We start from the raw sequence: 10,684 nt of genomic DNA on the forward strand, positions 1-10,684 counted from the left end.
GAAAGGATCAGACCTTTAGGAGTAGCCTGAGTTTGGCCAATGGTGAATAATACAAGGAAGACAAAGGCGAAAGGTAGAAGTGCCACTTTAAATAAGATGACTGGTGTATGTGCTTGTGAACAGGTGCCTGTCGTTGCACAGTTTTTCTTCTGCGGGGGACACGAATTTATCTGGGATTCGCGGCTGTGACCCCCTTATCCTGTCACGGGAGTCTTCTAGCGGCAGGCGCCCTAATGGCTCTTAATTGCCTGACCCGTGCCCGCAGGGGAATGATTTAGTGGCTTAAAGGAGGGATGGAAAGAACAGGAGAGCCTCAGAGTAAGAGAAACTTAAAGGGAAAAGCACAAAAAGAAATATAAACCAAAACACAATAAAACAATCAACAATATCACCAAACACACACACCACATTTGATCGCACTCGCTTGGACCGGTCCTTCTCTCACTCTGGTGCGCACCACACTCACCACTTTCAGGATCCTCAAAGACTCGTGACTCTCCCGAAAGGTGTCCACTCGGACTGCCGCAGGGTGACGAGCTCAACCTTTTCCTCCTCAGGCGCCAGATTCCTGCCGATCCGACTTGCCTTCCTAAGGCCGAGTCACTCGGACCTTAGGGCCAGGATTGGTTACCTGGGCTTCACCCAGGGTCACTAAGCTGGGGGCCGGAATTACCAACCCGGACTTCCTTACTCGGGATCACTAACCCGAGACCAGACACGGGATGGTGACTCCCGCTTTATACTGGATTTATGCAGACACAAGGGGGCGACCCTCAAATTACACTGCCCTGTCCGGACAATTAGACCTTGCCTCCAGCCGTCCCTTGTTCTCAGGGAAGTCGCTCAGATCCCGGACGAGCCCCCAAAATGTTAGGGTCCTAGACTCCGAGGCCTCTCCAGAGAAAAAACCACACGGGCACGGAGATGTAAATCCAAGCAAAGTCTTTATTCAGCCAGCTAGCTGGGGTCGACAGCACCTCCCCTGACACGCAGGCTGAGTCCGAGCTGCCGACCCCCAAGCAACTTTAGGTATGGTTTATATGGGATTTCTACAGTCATTGCACCGGAGCCTGCACATTACCCCAACCAATGAATTTAAAACACATTCTATACTTTGGCCAATAAAATTGGAACAGGGACACACTAGGTGCCTGACCTTTGCACAAGCATTCCTATGTGACTTATGACGAGTTTCGACCCCAGGGGAGTCGTTTACTTCTAGTTATCTAACTTAGGGTAGGGTCCAGGAATGTTAGCCTCAGGCAGTTTCTATGTAAACTGGGTGGTTTTGCTCTAGGGTGCAGCTAAACTTTATTCTGATATTTGATGTTCCCTGCATTCCTTTACAGTAGGTTGTTTGGAGAACTGACAGATGGCATTAAGGGGCCTCACCTCTCCTACCATGGCTAGTGTCCTCAAACATGTTAGCGCACTGGGTAGGCCAGGTCTGTTCCATTTCCATTACCAGGCTTTGGTCATGGGATTGAGCCCTAAGGCCAATCCTTCCAGTATCCTTAGGCCTTCCTCACTATGCAATAATAGGCATTTATTGGGCACACTGGATATGCTACACGGTATGCCAGATACTTTTCATATGTTATCTCTTTTAATCCTTACAACGTAACTCATTTTATATATAAGTGAAAAAACTGAGGCTCAGAGAATTTAAGAATCTTGCTTAAGAGCTAGTATTTCAGAGGTTTTTAACCCCAGTGTTGTCTAGCACTAATGAAGTGCTAAGAGTACAAAAATGAATATAATGCAGACCCTATTTCAAATAGCTTATAATTTAATGGAAACAGACATGTTAGCACATAATTTCATATGAATACCATAAATGCCCTGAGAGAAATAAGTGCACAGAAGTTATGGAAGTCTTGAGGTCATTACTTGAGCTTAGAAGTTATAGGAAGGCATCTTGAATAAAGGCATGTTCAAGCTGAGACTTGATAGTTTAGCCACAGTGAACCTAGCTTCTGGGGCTGTATTATCAGACAGACTTAAAACAGTGGAGAACCCAAAGACCCTCAGGCCTAGAACATTTCTGGCGGTGTTTTACCCATCTGCCTCAGCTCACCTATTCATGTGTAGATATTTCTAACCACTGACATTTTGGGCTGATAAATAGCTAAGTTCACAAAGAAACTGAAAAACAAAAACAAAAACCCCAAAAATGAAATGCATAGACCTCAAATGATATTAATCCACTCAGTTAAGTATACGATTTCTCAAAAAGTACCATTGTTTTTATGGATTAGTTTTATTAATGCAACATTAATTTTTTTTTAATTATAAAGGAGAGATGCTGAATTATTGGTCATTGAATAAGTGAATAGATGAGCAAATGAATGTTGTATCACAGGAGTAACAAAATTTTTTCTGTAAAGGACCAAATATTTCAGGCTTCATGAGCATATGGTCTCTGTTGCAACTACTCAATCCTTTTGTAGCACTAACGCAGCCATAGGTGTTAGGTGTGTGAATGGGTATTACTGTGTTCTAATGAAACTTTATTTACCAAAAACAAAAGATGGCAGGCCAGATTTGGATGTGGACTAGTTTGCCAATCCATTATATACAACAATCAATGCTTTACTGAAGTTACAATTTACAAGGAGTCAAGTGTGTTTGCTTCTTATTAAATGTATGATTTTTTAATTCTGTGCTTATTTATGTATAGGTAACATATCTGGGGAAAGCGCTTGTAAAGTATGTTTCTGAGGAAGTACCCATACCACCAGAGCCAAACGCAGTACCCCAGCAACACCAACCTTGTCTTCCAGGTATGTGCAGACACACACACATTTCTGACTTGTGGGGAAAACATGCCCGAAGCTACTGAGAAAGCACTTCATTTTTTTGTCTTTTTTTTTCTTTCATTCTGGTGCAATTTACATAAAATTCAAGTAACCATTTTAAAGTGAACAGTTCAGTAGCAGTTAGTACATTGACAATGTTGTGTAATCACCTCTTCTGTGTAACTCCAAAACAGTTTCATCACCCAAAATGAAATCCCATAGACATTCATCAGTTATTCCCCATTCTCCACTCCTCCCAGTCTCTGGGAACTACCTTTCTGTCTTTGGGTTTGCATATTCTGAATGTGTCATATAAATGGAATCATTTAATATATGTCCTTGTGTATTTGGCATCTTTCATTTAGCATAATCCTTTCAAGGATTATCCATAATACTTCATTCCTCTATGGATGAATATTATTTCATTGCATATACATATATATATATATATCACAATTTGTTCATTCATCCTTTGATGGACATTTGGGTTTCTACTTTTGGCTGTTAGGCATAGTGCCACTATGAACATGTACGTACATGTATTTGTTTGAATATCTGCTTTCAGGTTTTTAGGTATATACCTGTGAGAGGAATTGCTGTATCATGTAGTAATTACATGTTTAACTTTTTGAGGAACAGCCAAACTGAACTACTTTACATTCCCACCAGCAATGTACAGGGGTTCCAGTTTTCCCTACATCTCTTCCAATACTTGTTATTTTCTGTTTGTTTATGGGATTCCATTTTTAACCACAGTTGATTCTAGGAGAATTTTTTTAAATGATACCTTCCTTTGCTGTTCCTTACTATGAATCTATGCTGTATTTACTTTGGATAGATTTTTTAGTGTCATATAAAAAGGGAAAAATGGTCATTTTTTCCTTCCTTGGGGCATGATTCAGTTACTTTTCCATATTTTCTAAAAATAAATACTAAAATAAATCTTTGCTCATTAATGTGAACTAATATGCCTTATCTGATGAAATAAGCCTTAACCTGAGAAAATTGCAGAGAATGTGGTCTTCACAATTAGCAACAGATTTTGAAATGATCTGGGAAGGGAAAGCACACATTTCTGTAAAGCAGGCATAACTAATGTTGATGCCCGGGTTCTTGTTTACAGAATCGAAGAATGAACTCCCCAAACACTCAAAGTAGGAGAGCAAGTGAGAGGCTTTTATTCAGAGATAAAGTAAGAGGAAAGAGCTCCTGGGCTGTGCTGGGAGGGGACAAGAGAGTCCGGGTGGTACATTGTCTAGGGGAATTTAGAGGTGGTTGAGAGACAAAGGGCTAGAGATGCAGACTTACCAGATGGTCCCAAAATGTTTATTTTTGAAGAGATACTAAGTTTCTCATTAGTGGGTTATTTTTCAAAGTTGACTTAACACAAAAAATTTACTGCTCTGATTCTTTCCCAGGATAGCCACTTTTTGATCTGGGAGCATGTCAATTAAGACTGCCTTGCTTCAAAGATGGGCTGAGTTAGTGTTTGTTTGATTAAAATGCAATCTTAGCTTTTAGACAGAATTTTTCTTAAATAAGCTGGGCCTTTGATCAGGCTAAAGTAAATCTTAAAATGGTATGTTCTAATTGACACAGTGAAAACATAGGCTATGCTGAGATTTTTTTTTTTATCTGGGGAGTATTCAAACTTCTAGGCCAAGTTGCTGCTGGCTTTTTAGTTTTAACAAATCGCACTGAAAAATGCTTATATTCCTAGTTTGATATTTTTACTTTAGAGAATTAATGTGACTCTGGCTTTGCTTAATTGTTTAACATGGAGTTCTGGTAGGGGTCTTTTTCCAGAGGCCTTCACCCTACTTTGTCTAAACCCATGGTCCCTGGTCCCTGTCTCAATATTATGTTACTCTTGTCTGCTACAGAGCTCCCCTTTTTTCCCCCAATATCCCTATCTCAGACTAGTTGGGGACAGTATTGGAAGAGAGGAGGTACAAAACAGAAAATGATAATTCTCTTGTCATAACAAGATCCAAGAACCAAACAGAGATTACTGTCACCAAGCACCTAACCATGGGGTCCCCAGGGTTATCCTTTTATTACAACAAACCCAATAATTCAATGTATGTACCTCTCCTGACTTTATTCCTAATCCGTGCTAATATCTGAGTGTCTTTGTCCTAAAAACTAGCTCGAGAATAAGATGCATTTTTCCCAGTTTTCTGAAGACAACCTCAAAAGTGCTTGGGGAAACAGGTCAGATAAAACAGCTGTGGGGAAGTTAAAGGGCTTAAGAAACTAGGAATTCTTGTAATAATACACGGTCTTTGGTTCCTAATCCTGACTGCAGACCTACCTAATCAAATCTTGGAGTAGGCCCCAGGAACCTGAATTTTTTTAAATGATTCTTATGCAGCCTGCCTAACAATAGACTGAATAATTAGTAGTATAAGACTTCTTATGCAGGTAACAATTTGAAAACTCTTGAAATTCAGCCCTTCACTTTGATTCCAAAGCACATCCTCTCTCATGCTATCTTTGTCTCTCCCACGCACAGACACACATTTGAAGGAAAGCCAAGCACTACTGAAAGAGTCAAAACACAAATAAAGGTTCTGTCTTGTATCACAAAGGTTATCTGCTCCTCAGATTTTCTAAATTCTAGGCAGACATTTCCAACCCCAGCAATATATCTCTTTCCTGAGGGCTCACAGCTGCCCTACTGAGTGAACGTGAAGTAAAAAGTAGATTCTGAACTGCTGCATCTGTTGCCTGCAATATAAACAGTTTCTTGTTACTAGTTTCTTTCCAGAAATCTTGGATCTTCTTTCCTTTAGATATTTCAGAAAATGTTAATGCTAATTTGAGAACCATGGAGGTGCCAGTATGCCGACCAGCTTCTGGCTACCTTGATAAGGGCTAAGGAATCTCTACGCAGTCCCTGTTCGCATTCTGTAGGCTGCTGTTGGGGTTTCAGTTGAACCTCCTTATTTGGTATTCTGTTGTACCTGGTTTTGTGCTACCTAACAGATACCAAAGACCTGCAAGTTAGAAATGTAGACTCTTAACCCTATTATAAGCAAAGCATTCAGGAGAGAATCTTTATCCCTCTTCATATCAAAATGTGGTCATAGAAGACATGGCTTTGACCATAAAGCCTAATAGAAAAACAAGTCTATGTGGATTTCATCAGCATACTTCAGATCATGAAAATATCTGTTCTCTTATACTTTTTGATGATCATACTCAGAATAGTGCTTTTTGAGGAGTAAGGGAACTAGGAAGATCTATTTACATTTCTCAAAACCAGGATGATCATGCATCCTACTTTGACCAGGGCAGTCCCTAATTATTAGTAGCACTCCCTTTCATTTAAAGATGTGCCTTGTTTGGATGATCCATTACAGAAACAAAGCAAATAAGTGTTGGACAAAAATGAAATTTGGACAAGGTTAAAGAACGAGAAAAAGAAAGAAAAATTACAATTCCATTAACTCATAAGAAATGTATAGATTCTAATATACTACTGTGCAAATAGTCGTATCTTAATGCATATCACTCTGTATTATAAATAATTGCTGGTTACCTAATTTTAATCTTCTGACACCCTGACAGGATCTTTGAGTTCAGAGAGATTTATATGGGCTTGCTTCCTATTATATTCCACAAGGCCTGGTACAAGTAGATTCCCAGGAAATGTTCATTGAGTAAGGTTCATTGAATAAGTGAATGAGTCAGTGGAAGCATGAATATGGTTCAAAGGACAGCTATTTTAAAACTGGATTTATTTGTGATTGACTGTTCTAATAGGTAGATATGCCTCAATATCCAATTTATTTCTTCATATCATTTTAGATTCAGTGTATCAAGAAAATCCTGAGTCATGACGATAAGTGATATAGTCTTTATTCTTGCCATTTTAAGACTCTTCAATGAACCAGAGATGATGGGAGAACTTTATTCTGAGTTAGACACAAAAACTAGTTACATTGATAAGTCAAATCAATGTATTGATGGACTCCAGAATGTTAAAATGTGGTATGGTAACACATTTGAGAGTATGTTATTTCTAATTAAAGATTTTAAACATAAAAATACCAACCTTTAAAAATGAAATTCTGTTGAGGAAATGTTAGTAAAATCTCTGAAGTATCTCTCTCTAAAGACTTTTTAAAGTTTACAATGGAGTGAGTCTATGGTGTGTTTGTTTCCCCTTGAAATTTCACAATTTCCTCGCAAGCCTCTTTCCTCTCTGCCTACTTGGCTGTAGTTCCTCTTCTGTGTTACTTAGGGAATCTTCACTGATATTTCAGTATAAATTGGAAGGGAAAAAAATGAACATTTCCAAAACTTCTGTATAATTTTCATACAGATATATTGACATGTTTTTTACAAAGTTCTTTAGAAAAAAATTCTGTGAAGATGAATCACACTTTGTTATGTACCTGAAAAGACAATTTTATATACTTATGTCTCCTGTCGCCATAGTACTAAGACATACAAAACAGGTTAAGCTAAATGTATTCACTTAAGAAAAAGAATTTTTCCTGAAGTATTTCTTGTCCCAAGATTTTATTTAATTCACATTAATTATATAATTTTTTTCATGGGGATCTAACATCATTTGTTCATTTGAAAATAGAACATGCTTTTTTTTGCAGGAAAAAATAGACTCTTTTGTGTATTTAATAAAAATGGTCCTTGAGCTGATAATCTGATGCAAATAAATGACTTTAACAAAACAGTTTTCTTCATTTCAGTGCTGTTATCGTGCTTCATTTCTCTGTAAAAGTATATGTGATAGAGCACAAATATTCACAGGTGCTTCTGTTTTATGTGGTTAAGACCTTCTTAAACTTTAACACCCAAGGAAGATGGGTACTTGATAACAGAGCAGAGGGTTTTTATTTCCTCTGCTATTTACAACTCTTGGTTCTTTTTCATTATTTTAAGCATGATTTCTTCTCATCCTGGTACCATAGTTAACTTTGACCTAATTCATAGAATGGAAGATATATGTCCTGATATAGGAGGAAAGAGAAGAAAACTAATTATCTTTTGAGCACCTGCCATACACTAGGTCCTTTGCAAGATTATTTTACATATTAGGCCATTTAGGAGGTCCTTTTTAGTAGAACTCCAGAGTTTATGTCTGTACAACAAAGGCATACAAAACCTACACACTTTATAGATAAAATCAAGTACCTCAAACCCAGTTCAGCTAAGGGATCACCTACTAAGTTTCAGTTTTTCCCTAAAGAATGGGGGCTTAAATATTTTTAAGCTTCTAAATATGTCCATTTCTTGATTCCAGTACAGGTTTCATAGATGGCTTTTGATCTTATCAATGTAAATCTATATTAAATTATTCATCTCATTTTAAACATTCAATCATATGATACTCTACCACCATATTTATCCTTTAGTATCATTTTGTTTCAAAGGCATTGAATTTTGTATTTAAATAGCCATAAGAGAATTTTTTTCCCCCAGCATAACTAGAGCAGATGTATTTTGTAATCTGTTAAACTAATCCTTAATCATTTTGCCTTTGATTGGTATTATTTCTGATTCAGAAACAGAATGTATACATAAGTATGTTCATTTTCCTTTATAATTGGAGTAAGCAAAGTTTCACTTTCATAATCCTTAATGAACTGTAGAATGCTTATTTGAAAGAATAAGTTCTGGAAGTCTGAGTTCAGCGATTTTAGAATTAGAAATGAACCTTATGTATCAACTAGTCACATTACAGGTGATGAAACTGAGAGCCAGAGAAGTAAAATGGGTTAAATGAAAAGAACTCATAGATTAGTGATGCAGAAGTGAATCATCAATTAAAATAAGGGAAATTTTTTAATTAGAAGAAAAAATAAAAAATTATTTTTTAACCTAATGAGCTTGTCATTTGGAAATGCTGATTTGGGCTACTCATAACATGGCATGAGGTATCTGATGGATATGAACCAATTCTTTTGCCTAGTAGTCAATCTAGCAATTCAGTTTAAGTAGACTTATGCAGAACATCTAACACTTGGTGATATTTATTACTTCAGGAACATTTATTTCTCCCTACCTTGTGCATGAACAGAATGGTTCCTTAGCCATGTAGTCCTTGTTGGGAATGAGGGGCAATAGGAAGAGCCAAACATCCACGTAAATGGCTATTTTCCTGCCTGTACTGGCTGGAGGAGCCATTTAACTTGCTTGAGATCGCACACTGAGTTTGTGTGGCCTGGAAAACTGACCATCCATCTTCCAGCCTAATACTCTTTTCAGTAATAAATAATGATAATAGCAGCTAATATTTATTGAGTGATTGCTGTATGTTAGGCAGCATTTCACATGCAGCATCTCATTTAGTACTCTCAACTGTTTTATTTCCCACTTACTGGAAATTGAGGTCTTGCACAACTACCTTCAGAAGCTTCAATCATCCTTTTCTTGCCTTTGTGTTTAGACTACAGACAGGCCTCTTTCTCCCAAAATTAGCCAATACTGATTTACAGCTTTATCTCAGGTATAGAAAATGGAGCAAATGAAGAATGACCTGGTCAGAAAACCTGTTATGTCTGCTTACAGACTTGACTAGGTTCTAGGATTTGTAATAAGTAAATTTAAATCTTCTTTTTTAAAAGGCAGTTTTTAATTTGTTGGCACCTCTTTAAACAGGAACTTCCAGAGAGTCAATGCAGAGCATCCCACATTATCTACAAGTAAATGAAATAATGTTGATCAGCGATCAAGAATTTCTCCCATGCCATATAATGGATCAGCATTGGAAGTTCTATGTGGAAAGTGAGGAGCTAACATTCTAAACTTTTTTTCTTAAACATTTATTAATTATCCATGTTATTAAACAACTTTCATATTTTATCTTGTTTGGACTGGTAGGCCTTTAACACATACTTTATGAGTTGCTACTTAAGATGTGTGTTTACTGTTGTAAGAAAAAATATAACTCCAGTATTATAAGATTAATACTTTTTTGCCATTAAAATAAAGGCATTTTTGAAGTGAACCATATCTCTGATTTTTTACTAATATAAACATAAAACTAATCTTTAAATCAACAACTCTACCTTTGTATAAATAACAGTTGTTCCTTAAAGGAGTAAAGATACAAATAAGACTGATAACTAGTTCTAAAAAGGCTGTGGTAAAGTCAGTCTACTTACAACAAGAGCCTACAGCCCCAATACCTTCCCCCATTTACTTTGGAATTTGTCTTGGAATCAAAATGTAAAATCGTGAAAGAGGTTTAAGTTTCATAAGGCATAGCATAGATAGAATTGTACCTGTGATAAAGCTTAGAATGAAAAATGAATCAAGTATTGATTTGGGGGCTCATTATTTTAAATAGGATATACTTCACCTTGGAGTTTTGCTACCTTGTCATGAAGATTTTATCTTTTTTAAGAAAGAAACAGATGCAAGAGCTTTATAAGTTTTCTCAATGGTCTGTCTAAATCCTTTGACAGTCATCTTATTCTTTACTTGTATAGGTCATCATCGCAGGCTCCTAAAGAAGCTTTTTGACTCTGTGTCCTAATTTTATTCCTTCTCCCTCATTTGGTTAGAGTCAAAACTGTGATAAAAATTAGACTAGCAAATGTTGAGGGGAAGAGAGATAATGGTATTGCTTTTCTGTATTTTCTTATTTTAAATATATAGAATCTTAAATATCTTTAGAATATACAAGGATATGGTTTATAGTTGCCTGTGAGAGAACAATTATGGTGCTGGAGAACTGATGGGAAAGGAAATTTTTTAACTATGTGTACCCTTTGGCACTGTCTATTCAGATAAAAAATTTTAAGTTTCTGAAATGAAAGCACCTGGAAAGATTTGCCTATTAATAGAAGTATATACACATATTAGATAATTTTATTTTTAATCATTTTAAAGTCCATTGAAAATGTTCGGAG

The 10,684-nt window shown here is 36.8% G+C and overlaps 1 protein-coding gene across 1 annotated transcript in view; it reads left to right on the forward strand.

The window, feature by feature from the left end:
- The window catches only part of ANKRD31 (ankyrin repeat domain 31), a 173,190-nt gene extending 163,389 nt beyond the window's left edge, over positions 1 to 9,801 (forward strand). Inside the window, exons 24-25 of the mRNA XM_037000313.2 lie at positions 2,681 to 2,783; positions 9,429 to 9,801. Coding sequence (XP_036856208.2) covers positions 2,681 to 2,783; positions 9,429 to 9,574 — 249 coding nt within the window. The 3' untranslated portion in view covers positions 9,575 to 9,801. The remainder of the gene's footprint in view (positions 1 to 2,680; positions 2,784 to 9,428) is intronic.
- The last annotated feature ends 883 nt before the right edge of the window (positions 9,802 to 10,684 follow it).

The sequence above is a fragment of the Manis javanica genome, chromosome 1 (assembly GCF_040802235.1).
Source record: "Manis javanica isolate MJ-LG chromosome 1, MJ_LKY, whole genome shotgun sequence".
Taxonomy (NCBI): domain Eukaryota; kingdom Metazoa; phylum Chordata; class Mammalia; order Pholidota; family Manidae; genus Manis; species Manis javanica.